The 22,585-nt window shown below is 40.2% G+C and overlaps 1 protein-coding gene across 2 annotated transcripts in view; it reads left to right on the plus strand.

The window, feature by feature from the left end:
• The window catches only part of ESR2 (estrogen receptor 2), a 78,974-nt gene that overhangs the window by 27,695 nt on the left and 28,694 nt on the right, over positions 1-22,585 (plus strand). For both annotated transcript variants that reach the window (XM_055289135.2, XM_063644520.1), the window contains 3 exons: positions 8,873-8,989; positions 17,028-17,327; positions 20,389-20,527. In XM_055289135.2, coding sequence (XP_055145110.1) covers positions 8,873-8,989; positions 17,028-17,327; positions 20,389-20,527 — 556 coding nt within the window. The remainder of the gene's footprint in view (positions 1-8,872; positions 8,990-17,027; positions 17,328-20,388; positions 20,528-22,585) is intronic.

The raw sequence follows: 22,585 nt of genomic DNA on the forward strand, positions 1-22,585 counted from the left end.
GATAGTTTTGTGTATAGTTTTTAAGCCTAAAAAAAGTCCTTTCATACCCAGGCATTATATAAACTTTTGTGCATATTTTGTTATTAAATAGTTTGTTTTTACATTTTGTTATTTAATTCAAAAGGAATTTATTTTGGCATACTGAATGAAATAACCAAATGTATTTATCTCTAAATAGTTAATTTTTTCCACATCATTTTACTGAATAAATCCATTCATTTTTCATTGATTTAAAATATGGGAGTCAACTTTTAAAAGTTGAGTTTGAGATATAATTTGCATACAATAAAATTTACCTATTTTCATTATATGGGTTTATGAGTTTTGAAAATATGTGTAATTATGCAACCACCACCATAATTAAGATATGAATGTTATTATCACCCCCCAGAATTCACTCATGTCCATTGCAACCTATTTCTCCTGAATTTCCCAGACCCTGGGAATCACTGGTCTGTTTTCTGTCCCTCTAGTTTTGCCTTTTTGAGACTGTCATACTATATTTCAGTTTAGCTTTTTACTTATGATGCTTTTGAGATTTATCTGGGTTGTTGCATGTATCAGTAGTTCATTCCTTTTTGTTGCTGAGTAATATTGCAATGTATAGATATATCACTGTTCATTCATTGGCATTGTTTAAAGTTTTGTGCTATTTTGAGTAAAACTGCTATGAGCATTCATGCATACCTCTCTGTGCAGACATAGGATTTTGTTTCTCTTGGGGTACCTACATGTAAAACTGCTAGTTGTGTGATAAGTGTATGTTTTAACTTTATGAGAAACTGACAAATTGTTTTCAAAAGTGGCTAGGCCACTTTGCATTCTTGACAACAATGTATGAGAGATTTCTCGTTGCTTTACATCTTTGCCAAAACTGGATATTGTCAGTCTTTTCAATTTTTGCCCTTGTAATGGGTATGCAGTAGCATCTCATTGTAGTTTTAATTTGCATTTCCCTGATGATGATTTTGTGCATCTCTTCGTGTTTCCATTGGATTTTGTTTCTCTACATATGTATAAATATGATATACAAAGTTCTCATATATACTAGCATTTTATTCTGACTGTTCCACTGATCTCTCTCTTCATTCTTGCATAAGAACTACTTTACATGATTCTACATTATTTGAACTATTATAGTATTATAATGTATTTCACACCTGCTGGTACAAGTTAAAAAAATGTCCTAGCCATTTTCTCTTGTTTGCTCATAGGAGTGTTAGAATGATTTTATTACATGATCTTTCATATTTAAACTCAAGGATAAAAAAAAAAGTTCTAAAAGCAGCAAGATAAAAGAAACAAGTAACATACAACAGAACTCTGACATCTGGCAGCAGACTTTACAGTGGAAAGCTTACGGGCCAGGAGAGAGGGGCATGACATATTTAAAGTGACAAAAAATTTTTACCCTATAATTGTGTATCCAGTGAAAAGATCTTTCAAGCGTGAAGGAGAAAGAGACTTTCCCAGACAAACAAAAGCTAAGGGATTTCATCAACACTAGACCTGTCCTACAAGAAATGCTAAAGGGAGTTTGTCAGTCTGAAAGAAATGGATGTTAATGAGCAATAGGAAATCATCTCAAGGTACAAAACTCACTGGTAATAGTAAGTACATAGAAAACCATAGAATAGTATAACACTGTTAATTGTGGTTTGTAAACTCATATTTTGAGTAGAAAGTCTAAAGGAAGAGCTAATGAAAAACAATAACTACAACTTTTTTTTTTTTTTTTTTTTTTTTTTTTTTGAGACAGAGTCTCACTCTGTTATCCAGGCTGGAGTGTAATGGTGCAATCTTGGCTCACTGAAACCTCCGACTCCCAGGTTCAAGGGATTCTCCTGCCTCAGCCTCCTAAGTAGCTGGGATTACAGACACCCACCACCACACTTGGCTAATTTTTGTATTTTTAGTAGAGATGGGGTTTCACCATATTGGCCAGGCTGGTCTCAAACTCCTGACCTCAGGAGATCAGCCCGCCTCAGACACATGTAGATTGAAAATAAAGGGATGGAAAAATATTTCATGCAAATGGAAACCAAAAAAGAGCAGGAGTTAGCTATACTTAGACCAGACCAAATGGAGTTCAAGACAAAAACTATAAAAAGAGACAAAAAAGATCACTAATAATAAAGATGTCAATTCAGCAAGAGAATATAACAATTGTAAATATGTCTGGAGCACACAGATATATAAAGCAAATATTATTAGAGCTAAAGAGAGAGAGAGACTGATACGGTAATAGCTGGACACTTCAACACCCCACTTTCAGCATTGAACAGATCATCCAGACAGAAAATCAACAAAGAAATGTCAGGCTTAATCTGCACTAAGACCAAATGGACCTAATAGATATTTACAGAATATTTCATCCAGTGGCTGCAACATACACATTCTTTTCCTCAGCACATGGATCATTCTGAAGGATATACCATATATTAGACCACAAGACAAGTGTTAAAACATTTAAAAAAATTGGAATCAAATCAAGTACCTTCTTTGACCACAATGGAATAAAACTAGAAATCAATAAAGAATTTTGGAAACTATACAAACATGGAAATTAAACCATATACTCTTGAACAACCAGTGTGTCAATGAAGAAATTAAGAAGGAAATTAAAAATTTCTTGAAACAAATGGTAATGGAAACAACATACCAAAACCTATAGGATACAGTGAAAGCAGTACTAAGAGGAAAGTTTATAGCTTAAGTACCTACATCTAAAAAGTAGAAAATCTTGAAGTAAACAACCTAATGATGTATCTTAAAGAACTAGAAAAGCAAGAGCAAGCCAAACCCAAAATTAATAGAAGAAAAGAAATAGTCATAAAAAGATCAAAGCAGAAATAAATGAAATTGAAACCAAGAAAACAACACAAAAGATTGATAAAATGTGAAGTTTTTTTGAGAAAATAAACCTGAGAAATCTTTAGCCAGACTAATTTTTTGAAAAAAAAAGAAGAGTCGAATAAAATCAGATGAAAAAGGAGATGTTACAACTGATACCACAGAAATCTAAAGGATCATTATAGGCTATTATAAGCAACTATATGACAATTTGGAAAAAGGTAGAAGAAATGGATAAATTCCTAGACACGTACAACCTGTTAAGATTGAACTATGAAGAAATCTGAAACCTGAACATACCAGTAACAAGTAACAAGATTGAAGCTGTTATAAAAAGTCTCCCAGCAAGCTGGGCACAATGGCTCATACATATAATCCCAGTACTTTGGGAAGCCAAGGCAGGAGGATCACCTTAACCCAGGAGTTCAAGATTAGCCTGGGCAACACACAGAGATCCCTATCTACAAAAAAAAAAAAAAAAAAAAATTACAAATTAGCCAGGCGTGGTGGTATGTGTCTGTAGTCCCAGCTCTTCAGGAGGCTGAGGTGGGAGGATTGCTTGGGACCAGGAAGTCAAGGCTGTGGTGAGCCAAGATTGCACCACTGCATTCTAGCCTGGGTGATGGAGTGTGATCAGGTCTCAAAAAAAAAAAAAAAAAGTCTCTCAGCAAAGAAAAGCCAGGACTGATGGCTTCATCCAGAATTTTACCAAACATTTAAAGAAGAACTAATGCCAATCCTATTCAAACAATTCTGAAAAATAGAGAAGGAGGAGGGAATAGTTTCAAAATCATTCCATGAGACCAGTATTATCCTGATACCAGAACCAAAGAAACATCAAAAGAATATGACAGACCAATATCCCCAGTGAATATTGATGTAAAAATCCTCAATAAAATACAAACCAAACGCAACAACACATTAAAAAGATTCTTCTTCATAACCAGGTGGAATTTATCCCAGGGATGCAAGGATGGTTCAACATATGCAAATTAATTTGATGCACCATATCAACAGAATGAAGGTTGAAAACCATATAATTTCAATTGATGCTGAAAAAGCATTTGATAAAATTCAACATCCCTTCATGATAAAAACCCTAAAAAAACTGGGTATAGACAGAATATACCTCAACATAATAACAGACATATATAACAGACCCACAGCTAGTATCATACTTAATGGGGAAAAACTGAAAGCCTTTCTTCCCTGTGGAACGTGATGAGGATGCCCACTTTCACCACTGTTATTCAACATAGTACTGGAAGTCCTAGCTAGAGCAATCAGAAAAGAGAAATAAAGGGCATCCAAATTGGAAAGGAAGAAGTCTAATTATCCTAGTTTGCAGATGATCTTATATTTGGAAAAATTGAAAGACTCCACCAAAAACCTATTAGATCTAATAAATTCAGTAAAGTTGCAGGATCAGTAGCATTTCTATATGCCAACAGCAAACAATCTGAAAAAAAATCTAAAGTTATCTCATTTACAGTAGCTACAAATTAAATAAAATACCTGGAAATTAACCAAAGAAGTGAAAGATCTCTACAATGAAAACTATAAAACACTGGTAAAAGAAATTGAAGAGGACACAAAAAAATGGAAAGATATTCCATGTTCATGGAATGGAAGAATTAATATTAATATGTCCATACTACCCAAAGCAATCTACAGATTCAATGCAATTTTATCAAAATGCCAGTGACATTTTCACAGAAATAGAAAAAAACAACCCTAAAATTTGTATGGAACCACAAAAGATCCAGAATAACCAAAACCATTCTGAGCAAAAATATCAAAACTGTGGAAGAATCACATTACCTGACTATAAATTATACCACAGAGCTATAGCAACCAAAACAACATGGTACTAGCTTAAAACAGACATAGGGATCAATGGAACAGAGTAGAGAACCCAGAAACAAATCCATACATCTACAGTTAACTCATTTTTGACAATCGTCTCTTCAATAAATGGTGCTGAGAAAACTGGATATCCATGTACAGAAGAATAAAACTAGATCCCTATCTCTCACCATATATAAAAATCAAGTCCAAATGGATCAGTGACTTAAATCTAAGGCCTGAAACTATGAAACTACTAAAAGAAAACATGGGGAAACTCTCCAGGACATTGGTTGGGGCAAAGATTTCTTGAGTAATAATACCCCACAAGCACAGGCAACCAAAGCAAAAATAGACAAATGGGATCACATCAAGTTAAAAAACTGCTTGCATGGCAAAGGAAACAATCAATGAAGTGAAGAGACAACCCACAGAATGGGAGAAAATATCTGCAAACTACCCATCTGACAAGGGATTAACAATCAGAACATAAAAGGAGCTCAAACAACTCTAGAAAAAAACTAATAATCGGCTGGGCGCGGTGGCTCAAGCCTGTAATCCCAGCACTTTGGGAGGCCGAGGCGGGCGGATCACAAGGTCAGGAGATCGAGACCATCCTGGCTAACACGGTGAAACCCCGTCTCTACTAAAAAAATACAAAAAATTAGCCGGGCGCGGTGGCAGGTGCCTGTAGTCCCAGCTACTCGGGAGGCTGAGGCAGGAGAATGGCGTGAACCCGGGAGGTGGAGCTTGCAGTGAGCCGAGATCGCGCCACTGCACTCCAGCCTGGGGGAGAGAGCAAGACTCCGTCTCAAAAAAAAAGAAAAAAACTAATAATCCAATTAAAAAATGGGCAAAAAATCTGAGTAAGCATTTCTCAAAACAAGACATACGAATGGCAAATGGGTATATGAAAAGGAGTTAAACATCATTAATCATCAGAGAAATGCAAATCAAAACTACATTGAGATACCATCTTACCCTAAAGTGGCTTATGTCCAAAAGATGGGCAATAACAAATGCTAGTGAGGATGTGGAGAAAAAGGAACCCTGGTATACTGTTGGTCAGATTGTAAATTAGTACAACTACTATGGAGAACAGTTTGAAGTTTCCTCAAAAAACTAAAAATAGAGCTACCAAATGATCCAGCAATCCCACTGCTGGGTATGTACCCAAAAGAAAGGAAATCAGTATATCGAAGAGATGTTGGCACTCCCATGTTTGTTGCAGCACTGTTTACAACAGCCAAGATTTGGAAGCAACCTAAGTGTCCATCCACAGGTGAATATAGATAAAGAAAATGTGGAACACATACACCGCTATTCAGCCATAAAATGAATGAGATACTGTCACTTGCAACAACATAGATGCAACTGGAGGTCACGTTAAGTGAAATAACCAGGCACACAAAGACAGACCTCCCATGTTCTCACTTATTCGTGGGAGCTAAAAATGAAAACAATTGCGGTGCCTCATGTCTGTAATCCTAGCACTTTGGGAGGTCGAGGCAGGCGGATTGCCTGAGCTCAGGAGTTCGAGACCAGCTTGGGCAACACGGTGAAACCCTCTCTCTACTAAAATACAAAAAATTAGCTGGGTGTGGTGGCATGCACCTGTAGTCCCAGCTACTCGGGAGGCTGAGGCAGAATTGCTTGAACCAGGGAGGTGGAGGTTGCAGTGAGTCAAGATCGTGACACTGAACTCCAGCCTCGGTGACAGATTGAGACTCCATCTCCAAAAAAGAAAAAAAAAAAACAATTGAACTCATGGAGATAAAGTAGAAGGATGGTTGCCAGAGGCTAGGAAGGGTAGTGGGAGTGGGGAAAGTGGGAGTCCCAGCTACATGGGAGGCTGAAATGGGAGGGTTGCTTAAGCTCAGGAGGTGGAGGTTGCAGTGAGTTGAGATCACACCATTGCAACTCCAGCCTGGGCAACAGAGGGAGACCCTGTCTCCGAAAAAAAAAAAGAAATAGATGATAAAGTATTTTAGTAAAATTGGGCCATACTAGAGATGTTATTGTTTGAAATAAAATATATGAAGTATAGTTAATAATTTACGTGTAATAGAAGAAAAGGAGCCTAAGAAAGCTTGAAAAACATCGTCGTACTTCATATACATCTTCTTTGCTTACATTATAGTGAACAATGCTGCAACAAACATGGAAGTGCAGATATCTCTTTGCAGCATGAGAGATTCATGTAGATCTAAGAGACTGTGAAGACTGTTTCAAGATTGGAGTTACAATTAGGTTTTTAATTACCTCTTCTGGCCAGCTGTGGTGGCTCACACCTGTAATCCCAGTGCTTTGGGAGGCCAAGGCGGGCGGATCACCTGAGGTCAGGAGTTCGACACCAGACTGGCCAACACAGCCAAACCCTGTCTCTACTAAAAGTACAAAAATTAGCTGGGCATGGTGGTAGGTGCCTGAATCCCAGCTATTTGGGAGGCTGAGGCAGGAGTATCGCTTGAACCCAGGAGGCAGAGGTTGCAGTGAGCCGAGATCGTGCCACTGCACTCTAACCTAGGCAACAGAGGAAGATTCTGTCTCAAAAATAAAAATAAATAAAAAATTACCTTTTCATTGTATGCTAATGTGTAGAATTCTGCATGTAACATGTCCAGTTTAAAGAATGATTATAGATCAAATCTCTGTGTAACCAGCACTCAAACAATGAAATATAATATAATGGGAGCCCAGAATCCCTCTGGGTGGTCCCTCCTGCCCCACCCGCTTCCCTCCCTGCAGAGATGGGACAGTCCTCCTTTCTGCCTTCTTGCTGTGTGTGGTCTTACCACCTACACATGCATCCCTAAACAACGCAGGTTCATTTTCTCTGTTTTTGAACTTCATGTGTTCACATCTTCTCCTATATATTCTTTTGCGACTTTTTTCTTTTATGACTTGCTCATTTCATTTATCATTGAGATTCATTTATTCTTCGCACTGAAATTCTGGTTCATTATAGCCTTAATGTAAGATGTTCAGGCCATGTTGTTTATTAGAAAGGCACTAAAATGCCCTATTCACTTTCACTTTTGCTTTTCATCTATTTTATTATAATTTCTATTTCTTAACCCTTTCTCAAACCCATGTAGCTGTCCTCATCCTCCCTACCAACACCCCATCCAGACATCTCTCATTTGCACAACTATAGCAGGCTGTCATCTGGCCTCCTGGCCTCATCAGTTTTGCTGCCTCTGATTGGTTCTTCATACTGCATCTGAAATAATTTTTGAAATATAAATATTCTTAGCTCTTCCTTGCATAAAAGAATTAAAAGTACCATTGTCTTAGAGATTGCTATATGACAAGTTCAAACTCTTAGGATTTTACTACAATGGGCCTATTTTCTGTACTTCTATGTCTTTGAGTTGTTTAGAGTAGCTCTACTTCATAAACTTGGTTCTGGGCTTTTGCGGGAGGTCAGGTCTGTTCCACACATCCCCACGTTCTTCTCGGACCAGTGGCTACCTCACAGGAGCTCAAGAGGCCAAGCCAAACTGTTGGAGCAGCACATCTATTGATATATCATTGGCTATAGAAAGTCCTGTGGTCAAGCCCAACATCAATCGGTAGGGAAATGTTTACTCTCTGCACACTCTAGTACACTGCAGGGTTGCAAGGCCGAGGGAGAGAATGAAGAATTGAGAACAGTAATCCACCACAACTCTTGTCAATAGCAGTATTTTCTGTCATTATTTAGATTGCTAATTTCTTTGTTTGTTCCTTTTGTCATTTTATTTGACTATGAATTCCCATTAAAATATTGTATTAAACCCAAAAGAGGGATATATATAAAAGAATATAAGAAGTTGAATTTGATGATTTGATTTACAACTCTTGACTTCTGTGACTTGGAGCAAATCAATTTAATGTTAGTCTTATTTTCCCCATCCAAAGGATATATTTTTATATCTCTCCTTTGTGAATTCTAAGAATATGCGGAGAATAACATATTAGCCAAAAACCAGGATATTGAAATGTTCCCAGGTCTCCTTTACTCATTAACAAGGTGACAATGTAGCTTGACTTTGGCTTTGTACCTATACTGGTCATTAAGATGATGTCTCCTATTTCTCAGCTGGAAAGTGTTATCAGTGTTGTTGACCAGGAAGAGATTTAACCAAGAGATTGTAGCAATAATCTTTTTTTCCCTCCCACTCTGCTATAGGACATAATGATTATATTTGTCCAGCTACAAATCAGTGTACGATCGATAAAAACCGGCGCAAGAGCTGCCAGGCCTGCCGACTTCGGAAGTGTTATGAAGTGGGAATGGTAAAGTGTGGTGAGTGCTTGCTTCCCTTCTTACTGTATATGGGCCTTGCTAAAAGCCCTGTCCTTTGAGGAACTGGGGACAGGTAGTCGGGAAGAGAGAAGATTTGGGACATAGTAATTAAGTATTTGTGTGTTGTCACATTGGAGGGGGCGTTGACTCATCCACAGTAACTGCAGAGGACAGAGCTGGGGTGAAAGGGAACAGATTATGGGAGGCAGATTTTGGCCCCAGGTAGAGAAGAACTTTCTACGGTTCAAGTGGTCTGACCACAGAATAGGCCACCAGATGGGTTAGGGGACTTCTAGCCACCGGAATCCTCAAACAGGGCTGGGTGGCCATCTGTCTGTGATCTTGAAAAGTCCAGTTCTAAGGATGAAGTTGTGGTAAATGTCTACGGTTAAAACTTGTGACAAAAAAGTAGAATATCTTGTGGGTTACTGGGATAGCCATGGGGAGGCTCACACCTATCCCCTCGTCTAGCTTTCTAAAAGTGGAAAAATATGTAGGAGTCAGAAATATAATGGAACTATGAAAAGTACATACAGCATAGATTTCGTTCTATGACAGTAATAGGTGTATACATATGTATATTTAACATTCACATACATATATTCACATGTATTTTATACACTCACATACATTCACATATATTTTATACACCAAGAAAAGTGAGCACTTTGGTATATAACTGACAAAGATGCCAACACCCAGCTCTCTCCACCTGGCTATATTTTGGTTCACTTGTCTGTATGCACTTGCTTGTTTATATGTACTCAGAGCAGCTCTGCCTGCACTTATTCTTCCGCTAGCCAGTATTTTACCTGTGGTTAGTTGTAATTTCTCTGTGTAATTATTTGAAAATTTAAAACAAAAATCTATCACTTTATTCTTGACAATTTCTTTTTTTTTTTTTTTTGAGACGGAGTCTTGCTCTGTCGCCCAGGCTGGAGTGCAGTGGCCCTTTCTCGGCTCACTACAAGCTCTGCCTTCCGGGTTCACGCCATTCTCCTGCCTCAGCCTCCCAAGTAGCTGGGATTACAGGCACCCGCCATCACGCCTGGCTAATTTGTTTTTTGGTTTTTTTTTTTTTGTATTTTTAGTAGAGATGGGGTTTCACTGTGTTAGTCAGGATGGTCTCGATCTCCTGACCTCGTGATCCGCCCACCTTGGCCTCCCAGAGTGGTGGGATTACAGGTGTGAGCCACCGCACCCGGCTCTGCCTGACAAGGTTCTTAGTAGCTTTGCCTCGTGAGCATTCTCTGCCCTTTTCTTTTTCTCTTTGTATGTAACAGATTAGAACCCTCAGCTATTATAGTTCAGTTACAGCAGAAGTTCTCTTCATCTGATCACACTTCTCTGGCTTCCTAGAGTCACTGATGATCTTCATTTCCTCTGTAGAACATCCTGCCAGTGACCATAGCTTCACAGCATGTATTGGTTATTCTCTCAAACACCTAAACATTTCCATTCCCACCGCTTCAGATTATCCTTGTCAGAAACCGGTGGGCTTCTTTTCAAACCTGTTTCTACTCACTGTAATTGTTACATTATAAAATTTAATTAAAATTTACTCAAACATATTATGAATAGGAAAAGACAAGTTTGGTTTTCTTCTGTGAAAGTTTAGTTGAGGCCGGGCGCGGTGGCTCACGCCGGTAATCCCAGCACTTTTGGAGGTCGAGGCGTGCAAATCATGAGGTCAAGAGATCAAGACCATCCTGGCCAACAGGGCGAAACCCTGTCTCTACTAAAAATACCAAAATTAGCTGGGCTTGGTGGCATGTACCTGTAGTCCCAGCTACTCCGGAGGCTGAGGCAGGAGAATAGCTTGAACCGGGGAGGCAGAGCTTGCAGTGAGCCGAGATTGTGCCACTGCACTGCAGCCTGGCAACAGAGCCAGACTCTGTCTGGGGGCAGGGGGAGGAGGAAGTTTAGTTGAAAGTTTTGAATAAAATCTTAAAGGACTAATAGCTATTGAGATAGGTATGGGTGAGACTGGGGGAAAAAACCCATAACCCTTGGGAGATCTTGAATTTAGAATTCCTTAGAAGTATCTAGATTCTTTCTCTGTTTTTGTTTTAAAGAGGCTGAAACTGAAAATCCAGAGATAATATCTCATGTGTATGTTTATGCAGAAAAGTGACTTTGTCTAATTGGCCCAGATGCTTAAAGAGAAAGCCTTGGTGCTCTGACGAAAGATTGCAAGCAAATATTTTAAGTTTTAAGTTAAACAATATTTTAAAGTGAGTATGTGTGTGTGTGTGTTTAAAAAATGATTTCCAACTTAGTCTTAAGAATGCTTTTATTATACTAGGATCCGTTGCACAGCTGTAGCCCTCATGGCTCAAGGCAGTGTATGCAGGGAACAGCAAGGAGGTTGGAGGTTGGATCCCATAGAGTCTATGTTTCATTTTCATTTCATCACTTCTTGCTGACTGTAACTGTGCTCAAACTACTGAATCATCTCTTTGGCCCTCGGTTTTCATATCTCTGCGCAGAGATATCTGCTTCACTTGGTTTTGTGAAGAATAAGTCTGAAAACATATATGAAGACTTAGCACAATATCTGACACTCAATTTTAGTTTTCCTTCCATTCTCTCTCCTTCCCTGAAAAGCTCATATGAGTTTTGATACAACACCATTTCATGAGATAGAGTACAGAGGGATAGTTAAAGAAGCGTTCGTAGAAAAGGGAATGAGAGAAAGGTTGTATTTAGCCAGAAAGTCTAAGAAAAGACTGTATTCTCTTTGGAGATTACGGAAGAAATGAGATGGGTTGTTGCACATACACAATGGGATATTTTGCTCTTCACTGACCATACAGAAAGACCATTAGAGATGAACTTTCTTAACTCTGTCTCTCTCCTTTCCCATCACTCTTCTTATCTGCCTTCCCCAAAACCCTCTGTGCATGCTTTTTCTTCTATCAGGTTTTGGAGGATTAGAGATTCTACCTGCTTGTTGGATCCTCCTGCACCATCCTGCTTCTTTTATTTTGAAACCATGTAGTCTGTTATCACCTTTTTCTTCTGAATTTCTGATCTTGTCTTTTCTACTGAAGTATGGATGTGGTCATATAATGGTAGGACAACACCCACCTAGACTGACTATATGGATGAAACTTCATTATAAGGATACACCGAAATGTAAGGACCCAGGAAATCCATCTGAATAGCCATGTATTTGGCCTATATCCCTGTATTGGAACAATAGCTCAACATATTTTGGGTGCCATATATTTATACACCTGCTGTATACTCTTCTATGAAAGGGATTTGATAGGTAGGTAGTATAAAATAGTGGTTAAAAGCACCAGCTCTGGATTTAGGCTACTGCTTGGGTTTAGATCCTGCTTCTGCTATTTTCTAGCTGTGCCATCTTAGACAAGTTATTTGAGCTTATGTTTGGTTCCTCCTCTGTACATTGGAGACAGTAATAGTTCCTGTACTGTAGGGTAGCTGTCAGGATATGTGCAGTATGCAATGCCTGGTGCATAGAAGCTTCCGGTAGACATTAGCTGCCATTAGTGTCATTTATCACTACTATCATCATCGTCTTTGGCTGGGGCTATTTACCACTGCCTAATAAGGAGCACTGGATTTGGTGGAGCTGCTCATTAAGCTCACTCAGAGGCAGCTGCCTAGGTTACAGTGTCAAAGCCACAACGCTAGAAACATCCTTGATAGAAAAATGAGCTCCTTGTCAAGGGCTTTATTTATTGAGTCTAGAACCCCCAGAATTCACTACAGGACCTAGAATGTTAGACTTTGTCAGTGAAAATTTGTCAAGTAAATTTGAACGTATGAATTCAAAATCTCTCACTTTGGCTATGTAAAGGGTATATATATCTGTTTTGTAAATTCCTTATCCTTATATACTCTACAAAAGAAAAACGTGTGATCAGGAAGGTGCTTTTTTTTTTTTTTTTTTTTGAGGCAGGATGTCACTCTGCTGCAGCCCAGGCTGGAGTGCAGTGGCACAATCTTGGCTTACTGCAACTTTGACCTCCTCGGGCTCAATTGATTCTCCCACCTCAGCCTCCCGAGTAGCTGGGACTACAGGTGTGTGCACCACCACGCCTGGCTAATTTTTGTATTTTTTGTAGAGACAGGATTTCACTTGTTGCCCAGGCTAGTCTTAAATTCCTGGGCTCAAGTGATCCTCTTGCCTCAGCCTCTCAAAGTGCTGGGGGATTACAGGCATGAGCCACGTAGCCTAGCAGAAAGATGCTTTTTAAAACTATACATTTTGCAGCAAACCACCGTGGCACGTGCATACCTATGTAACAAACCTGCATGTTCTGCACATGTATCCCAGAACCTAAAGTATATTAAAAAAATTAAGAAAAACATACATTTTGTTCCATTTTATCCTGAGTATATAATTGACCTTAGCATTCTACTTGATTACTAATAAAATGAATTGTATTTTAGGCCTTTAATTCTTTTAGCAGTAAATTTGGTTCAAATTTTCTGAATAAATAGAGCCCTTTCTTCTACTATAACTAGTCAATGTTAAGAGGAAATTCTGACAAATTTTCCTGGGAGCCAGTAATTTAAATTTGCTCACATTTTCTAGCTAATATTTATTTTTAAAAATGTAAACAATTGAATTTAGTGAATAAACATAATGATGGGAGTATAAAACAAAGCATTTTGCAGATTTCAACTTTTGGGGTTTCTTTTTTTTAAGGAAAATTCATATAAAAGTTGTAACCATGCTAATGACATCCTTACTTACAACATGTCTTCTTAATTTCCATTTTACATTTTTGTCTTTAACCAATGAAAACTTACAAAGATTTTGGTGCTCAAATGGATAGGGATTTGGAAGTTATATTTTTGTTGTTGATTTCCATTTTTCTTATCGTCAGAGAATATGGTCTGAATAATACCTATTTTAAGATTTTCTTCATTGCCTAGTATGTGAAAATTTTTGCAAAATATCTATGGCCTTTGTAGATCAAGCTTGTTAATTATGTGGTTCAAATATTCTGCATTCTGACTTTTTGCTCTTTCAGCTGTTGAGAGAGAGGTTTAAATAGCCCATTATAATAGTGCATCTGTCAGTTTCTTTCTTTCAGTTACTTTTTGTGTTGTGTTTGGAGGCTGTGTTTTGTTGTTTGTCTATTTATTTATTTATTTATTTATTTATTTATTTTTTCAACCCGAGTCTTGCTCTGTCACCCAGCCTGGAGTGCATGGCACGATCTCGGTTCACTGTGCTTCCTGGGTTTGTGCGATTCTCCTGCCTCAGCCTCTTGAGTAGCTGGGACTACAGGAATGCACCACCATGCCTGGGTAATTTTTGTATTTGTAGTAGAGATGGAGTTTCTCCATTTTGGCCAGGCTGGTCTCAAACTCCTGACCTCAAGTGATCCACCCACCTTGGCCTCCCAAATTGCTGGGATTACAGGCGTGAGCCACCACACCTGGACTTCGTTGTTTTGAAGTATACGAGTTTAGAATTATTTCTTTTTAAAATATTCTAGCGATGAGTCTCCTTATCTATAATAATAATTTTTGCCTTAAAGTTTATTTGTCTGGTATCAATAGAGTAATGTCAATTTATTTGGTTAATTTTGCCTGTTATATATTTTTCTATCTGTCTACTTTGTTTTTCTATATGTTAGGTATATCTCTTACAACTAATCTATGTCTAGATTTAAAAATATGTATAATTTCAGAGTCACTCTTAAAGATCAATTTGGTATTTTTTGTTTATTGTGATAACTGATATTTGGGTTCATTTCTATCATCTTATTTTGTGATTTAAAAAATGTTATTATGTATTTTCTACTTATTCCCTTTTAGGAGTTGATCACATTTTTATGTTTTCGTTTTCTTCTTTTACTAGTTTAAAAGTCATACATTCTGTTTCAATTCCTTTTTTTCTTTTGAGACAGTCTCACTGTGTCACCCGGGCTGGAGTGCAGTAGCGTGATCTTGGCTCACTGCAGCCTCCGCCTCCCAGGTTCAAGTGATTCTCCCGCCTCAGCTTCCTAAATAGCTGGGATTACAGGCATCTGCCACCATGCCCAGCTAATTTTTGTATTATTAGTAGAGATGAGGTTTCACCATGTTGCCCAGGCTGATCTTGAACTCCTGGCCTCAAGTGATCCGCACCCCCCCCCCACACACACACACCTGCTGAAACCACCTTTGGCCTCCTAAAGTGCTGGGATTACAAGTGTGAGCCACCATGTTTGGTCACGTTTCAATCCCTTTAATGACATTATGTTTTGTAACGTGTTCTTGATTAATTTGAGAATTTAAGCTTCTATCTTCCCAAAAAAAGAATCTTAGAAATTCTAACCAAAATCATTCCTCTCTCATTTTGCAAGTTATTGTTTGGTATTTTGGTTCCACCTTGTTTCCATATCACTAAAACTTAATTATTGGGCCGGGTGTGGTGGCTTATGCCTGTAATCCCAGCACTTTCAGAGGCCAAGGCAGGAGGATCACTTGAGCCCAGGAATTCGAGACCAGCCTGGGCAACATGGTGAGACCCTGTCTCTACAAAAAATACAAAAATTAGTCAGATGTGGTAGTTCACACTTGTAGTCCCAGCTACCCAGGAGGCTGAGGTGGGAGGATCTCTTGAGCCTGGGAGGTTGAGGCTGCAGTGAGCTGTGATCATGACCGTACCACCATGCTTCAGCCTGGGTGACAGAGACCCAGGCTCTTAAAAAAAAAAAAAAAAAAAAAAGTAAATCCAAAGAACAAGCATATAAATCAACTTTGCTAGTAATTAAAACATACAAAGTAAAGCGAGATGGTTTAGATTAGCAAACATTAAAAATGATTTTTAATGTCCAGTGGGTTCTGAGAAAACAGTCAAACTATTGAGGACCGGGTAACATAGTAAGGCCCTAGTTCTACAAAAAAATTTAGAAATTAGCTGGGCGCGGTGGCATATTCCTGTAGTCCCAGCTACTCGGGAGGCTGAGGCAGGAGGATTGCTTGAGTCCAGGACATGAAGGCTGCAGTGAGCTATGATTGCATCACTACACTCCAGCTTGGGCAACAGAGCCGGACTCTGTCTCAAAACTACAATTAAAATAATGTATATACTACAATCTAATTTTGTGTATAAAGGCCAGGTGCAGTGGCTCACGCCTGTAATCCTAGCACTTTGGGAGGCCAAGATGGGCAGGTCATCTGAGAATCAGGAATTTGAGACCAGCCTGGCCAACATGGTAAAATCACATCTCTACTAAAAATATAAAAATTAGGCAGGCATGGTGGTGGGCGCCTGTAATCCCAGCTACTCGGGAGGCTGAGGTAGGAGAATCACTTGAACCTGGGAGGCTGAGGTTGCAGTGAGCCAAGATTGCACCACTGAACTGCAGCCTGGGTGACAGAGTGAGACTCCGTCTCAAAAATAAATAATTTTGTGTATAAAACATAGAAAAATATGGTGGCGGGCGCCTGTAGTCCCAGCTACTCGGGAGGCTGAGGCAGGAGAATGGCGTGAACCCGGGAGGTGGAGCTTGCAGTGAGCCGAGATCACACCACTGCACTCCAGCCTGGGCGACAGAGCAAGACTCCGTCTCAAAAAAAAAAAAACTTGGAAAAATATAAAAGCATTAAGAAGACTGAAAGAATTTATGCCAAAATTTATTCTCTTCTGTATTTTCCAGATTTTTTCACTTAATTTGTTATTTGAAATACACTTGTTTTGTGTAAGTATAAGGAAATATATACATATGCACACATGCATATAAACATTTTAATAATGTGTTATAATAAAAGTATATTATTTGGTACCTTTGGAAATATCCCCATTTTTCTACCTGAAGAAAATTCCTAATTTCATGGTTTGGAAACAGGTTTATGAGCACTCTTTATAGAGAAATGGTGTTAGTATCTATAGATAACCTGGAAATGGAGACCTAAAAAGTTTCTGAAAAGTTATGTCGTTGGTTTTGCTAGTATAGTAATCTTTGGTACGTGCCCTACAGGCTCCAGAAAATAAAAGTCAAGCTTCTTTTGCTTGACTGCAGTTTTACCCTGGCAATTCGAATGACTCTGCTTTCCTCTTCAGGCTCCCGGAGAGAGAGATGTGGGTACCGCCTTGTGCGGAGACAGAGAAGTGCCGATGAGCAGCTGCACTGTGCCGGCAAGACCAAGAGAAGTGGCGGCCACGCGCCCCGAGTGCGGGAGCTGCTGCTGGACGCCCTGAGCCCCGAGCAGCTGGTGCTCACCCTCCTGGAGGCTGAGCCGCCCCATGTGCTGATCAGCCGCCCTAGCGCGCCCTTCACCGAGGCCTCCATGATGATGTCCCTGACCAAGTTGGCCGACAAGGAGTTGGTACACATGATCAGCTGGGCCAAGAAGATTCCCGGTAGGGCTTTCTGGCTATTAGTTTTCCATGTACTTGTAGAAAGGTCTGCCGCTAATATTTAAGGGGCAAGAGTACAAAGTAGAGGTCCATGAGCTGTGCCTAGATATTTAACAGGTCCTCAACTGGATTTGTAACTTTTGAGTGCAGTATGTTCCTTCCTTCCGTCTTGGCATACCTACCTTCAACAAGGCCCTGTTCTGATTTAGAATTCTGAGACTCCTCTGAGTTCTGTACCCAACATGGTAGTGCAGAAAGAGTTGTGTGTGGCCCAGCCATTTCTGTTCTTGACTCCCTTCTTTTCCCATGGCTAGATGCATCCCATACCACCTTGCACAAACCCTATCCTGCGTGTCCACATCTGCTACAGACACTCACCTGCTGGCCACCTCTCATGCCTAGAGGTGGTCTGGGAGGATGGACCCAGGGAAGCTACCCAGGCTCTGGAATCGGGCTTGGGGTCATTTGGGCAAGAATCCTAGAGTCCTGGAACCTGGAACGTGGTTAAAATTATAGACTCCACATTGACCCATTTCTTGGCTGTGGATTCCTCACCTTGAGAGGAGGGGCATGGTTGGGTAGGGTGGGGTAGAGTACAGCATGACTAGTTTGAAAGTGAAAGGTTTGTCAGGTGCTAAATAGAATTTTGTAAATTATTGTTCCAATAGAGAATCAGTACTATGTACATAAATGAATATGTATGGACAAACGGAGTAAATCAGTGGTTGAAGTTACACGAATCATCAATGGGCCCATAAACCTGGAATGCCATCAAGTTAAAAATGAGCTTAGTTACTCATGAGTTGTCACTTGGAACCTGCATTTTCCATCCTCTAAAGCGATCACTTCTCTCAAGCCCATTTGTAATATATATCTGAAGTGCTCTATGATGCTGAAGTTACCAGCTAATTATCATTTGACTTGGTGTTTCTGTGGAGGAGTGAATCTAGGATTCTAACCTAGAGTGGCAACACCCCACGATCCCCCTGTGAAAGCTTCTCCATGCCCTTCTTTACAGTCCTTGAAGAAATGAAGTCTCTTACAAGTTCTGAGCCACTGGGGGCAGTCCCATGGCCTGGGGGGGCAGCGACTGCACTGGGCAAGCTGTAAAGATGAGGAGGGATGAGAAGCTGGGGGAAGAGAAGTTTCGGGTAAAAGGCCCAGGGAACTGAGGTCTATGGTGACGGTATCATCTGGGGACTTTTGTTGGCCTGGGCCCATTTCTTCTGAGCTTCCTGAGGATTTTTGGTTTCTAGTTGTATTTTGTTTTGTCTAGCATCTTCACCTTTGCCAGAATTATTTTATTTTCTCTGCTTTTTCCCAGAGGAGGCAATACTGATGTACTTTCCTCTAGTTTTTGCTTTAAATGTATTCCAAACATGATTTTGCAGGACCACACATGGAGAGCAGTGGTGAAATTAATTATTGCCGAAAGCTGTGCCCCTTCTTTGTGCCATAAGAAATCTGAACTCTTAAACTGCATTATTCCTTATTCAAGCCTGGTGTTTTGAAAAGTTTTCAGGAAACATAGGCATAGGTCTGAAGGCGTGATTTTTTTTCCCTCCTCTTAGCTGGCATAGTCATTGTCCAAACCAAAGAAAATATTAAAATATCATCTAGCCTTGATCTTGTTGAATATCTGCCAGATTAAGAACCGTGATCTCTCTTGGGTAGGCTTATTGTCTATCACTATGGGTGAGACTGGGAAGGTGTATACACATTAGGAACCTAAACTGAGCAAAGCATGTGGATTTAGAAAGTATTTATCCATCTTTACATTCATAACACCGTTACATTCTCCTTGAGGCAGATTTGCATTATAATTGTTCAAAGACTTGAACCACATGTGTTCTCTCTGCCATAGTTTCCTCATCTGTAAAACAGAATGATAGATCCTGCCTATAGGACATTCTCAGAGATAGGCATTGTTACCCCCATTTTCCTATAAGAAAAACAAAGACTTAATGGGAGATTAAGTGACCAGCTAGAAAGAGGCTGAGCTGGGGTTCAAACCAGAGTCACTTCACTCCAAGGCTGTGTCTTTTATTACCATATTTATATTACATGGCCCTCTCCTTTTATCATGGCTTGTGAAGGAAGCCCCGGTGTTCTCTGCTTTGCTTTTGAAGTGCTTCCCTCCCCAGAAATTACCTGTTTGCAAACAGTACTGTGATCAACATGGGTTATTAGGTTGTCAGGACCTGCTTCATTATTATATTTGCTCTTTATTTATTTATTTATTTATTTATTTATTTATTTTTTGAGACAGGGTCTCGCTCTGTTGCCCAGGCTGGAGTGCAGTGGCGTGATCTTGGCTCACTGCAGCCTCTATGTCCTGGGCTCAAGCGATCCTCCCACTTCAGCCTCCTGAGTATCTGGGACTACAGGCACTTGCCACCATGACCAGATAATTTTTTGTAGAGATGGGGTTTCTCCATGTTGGCCAGGCTGGTCTCAAACTCCTGGGTGCAGGCAATCCACCCGCCTTGGCCTCCCAAAGTGCTGGGATTACAGGTGTGCTTGGCTATATTTGCTGTTTAGGATAGAATCGCCCAGAAACAGTGCTTCTACCCGGAAGAAGGATCTTAACACTGGATGGGAAATTTTAAGCAATCAGAGAAATCCTTGCAGGTGAGGCCTTGGTTTTCTGTGAGGGCTGGCACTGCTCTCTGCAAGCCTCCAACCCCAACCTCCACCTCTACCCCATTCCCCCACCCCTTCTGATCCCAGTCAAGGATTGGGTCAGACAGGCAGCTCCTCTGACTGGCAGCCAAGCATCAGGACACAGCTAACAAAGATCAGTTCTGAGCCCAGGTCATAGTGCTTGACAAACTCTAAATGAAGTATATTTGTCTCTAGAAGGGGTCCAAGACTGGAAACTAAGTTGCGCAGCTTAACTTTAAAGTTTTCTTCCTTTAATGAGCAGTTAATCACATCTATAAAATATCGATTCCCTAATGGTTTGTGTTTTCTTAGTGTTTTAACACTTCCCATTCTGTCTCTACAGACACAGGGAACTGAGGAGGAGGGATTGGGGTGTCTCACCGCCTCTTGCTTTCCCCAGGCTTTGTGGAGCTCAGCCTGTTCGACCAAGTGCGGCTCTTGGAGAGCTGTTGGCTGGAGGTGTTAATGGTGGGGCTGATGTGGCGCTCAATTGACCACCCCGGCAAGCTCATCTTTGCTCCAGATCTTGTTCTGGACAGGTGAGAAAAAATGCATTGTGTTTCTACTCTGACTTCTTTGAGTAAGGTGCTTAGTGAGTGGGAACAAAGTCCTGGGTGCTGCAATTAAAATCTCACACTTGCAGGGCAATTAGAGGATGATAGTATCATCAGCTCCTTCACTGGGTCAAGAACCAGAGAAGGAGAGAGTTGGGTCCAAGGATTCAGGGTCCTGTGACTCATTTTTAATCTATGGTGAAGCAGTATTTACAGGCCAGTGCTTTAATAGCGGACTGTGTCCTGTAGGTATGTGGCCACTATGTGTATAAGTCGACATAGATTTTTCTGCATTAAAAATTCCATTTTCAGGTTATAATCTTAAATTGTCCTGCTGTTTTTTGTACCTATAGTGACCAATTACATCTGGAGCTTTCTGGACAGGTGATAAAATTTTTACGAATCTGCCAAGTTTATTTTCACATGCTTTAACTCATTCTTTTTTTTTTTTTTTCTGAGATGGAGTCTCACTCTGTCACTCAGGCTGGAGTGCAGAGGCGTAATCTTGGCTCACTGCAACCTCCGCCTCCCGGATTCAAGTGATTCTCCTGCCTCAGCCTCTCAAGTAGTTGGGATCACAGGTGCCCACCACCACACCGGGCTAATTTTTCTATTTTTAGTAGAGAAGTGGTTTCACCATGTTGGCCAGGCTGGTCTTGAACTCCTGGCCTCAGGCACTCTGCCCACCTTGGCCTCCCAAAGCACACTGGGATTACAGGCATGAGCCACCGTACCCAGTCTGCTTTAACTCATTCTAATGCATGTACTATATAGCATTTTTGGCAATAGTGGTGGAAGGAAGGGTTACTAAAACTGCATGAAACTCAACAGAAAATGGGATGTGATGCTATATCTTGGTTGCGTTTGATTTTCTTTTAAAGATGACACAGAAGAGGAACTAATTTTTAATTGACTTAGGTGAACTGTTTATGGGGGGAAAGCTGGACTGTATAAAAACACTCAAGCTTTTTAGCAGGAAAATAGAATACTCTCTTGGTGTAAATTCGAGCAGTTCGAAATCTTCATGGAAATTGATTTCCACACCACTTTTATGGAAAAAGCGCTAGTGTTGAATGTTCAGCTACATCTGACTCTGCACAGTGTGGGAGGATGCCTAGTGTCTACCCCAACTCTTGCATTATAATCCTGTTACCACTTTAAAATCATCAGAAGACCCTGTGTTACACAGATGAAGAGTGATGCCCCAAGCTATCAGTCCCCATTCTGCCTTTTGTCATGGTTGACAATGTCATTAAAAGAGCAGTGTTCTGCATAATGAAGGTGTTTTGATAGAGAACAGATCCTTTGGGAAGAGCTGGAGGACTGATGTGACTTGAACAAGAGCAAGCCCAGGTGGTAAACTGCGGAGGGAGGCTCTGGAAGACCAGAGAGGTGCAGGGCACAAGACCCTTCAGTAACGAACAAAATAGCTAACCTATTGGCTTGTATGTGCTTGGCAGCACCTTATGCACTTAACTTATGTCAACACATTTAATCTTCACAATCTTCCTGCACCCTTTGAGGGAGTAGGATCCATTATTATCTCTATCATTCAGATATTGCAAATGGGAGATTGAGAAACCTGCTTACAGGTAGGATAGTAGGTGGTGGAGCTGGACTTGGAGGGTTGCCAAATGGCAAGCTAACTCTCTACTTTACCTGTTGTCATGGGTGACAATGTTGACAAAGAGCACATTCTGCAGAACAGAGATGTTTTGGTAGAGAACAGCCCTGTTCTACTGGTAACACACTGCAGAAACCCACTCTCCCCACTGTCATCTCAGGGTACCATGTCACAAGGCAGGCTGAAGAGTCAAGCACCTAGCCAAGCCATTGCTCTCATTCATTCATTGTATTCTGCTTGGTGTTTTAACTGGGGCCAAATATACATATGTATAAATATACACATATAATTTTCCTTGAAGTTAGTCCTAGGAACACATTCCATCCCTTGACAAATAATTTGCAGACTTTGGGATTAAATTATTTTATCTTTTGTCTTGATTTCTAAATTGATGCCAAATTTAGTGTTTATTTTTGGTG

This window comes from Symphalangus syndactylus, chromosome 8, assembly GCF_028878055.3.
Source record: "Symphalangus syndactylus isolate Jambi chromosome 8, NHGRI_mSymSyn1-v2.1_pri, whole genome shotgun sequence".
Lineage (NCBI taxonomy): Eukaryota > Metazoa > Chordata > Mammalia > Primates > Hylobatidae > Symphalangus > Symphalangus syndactylus.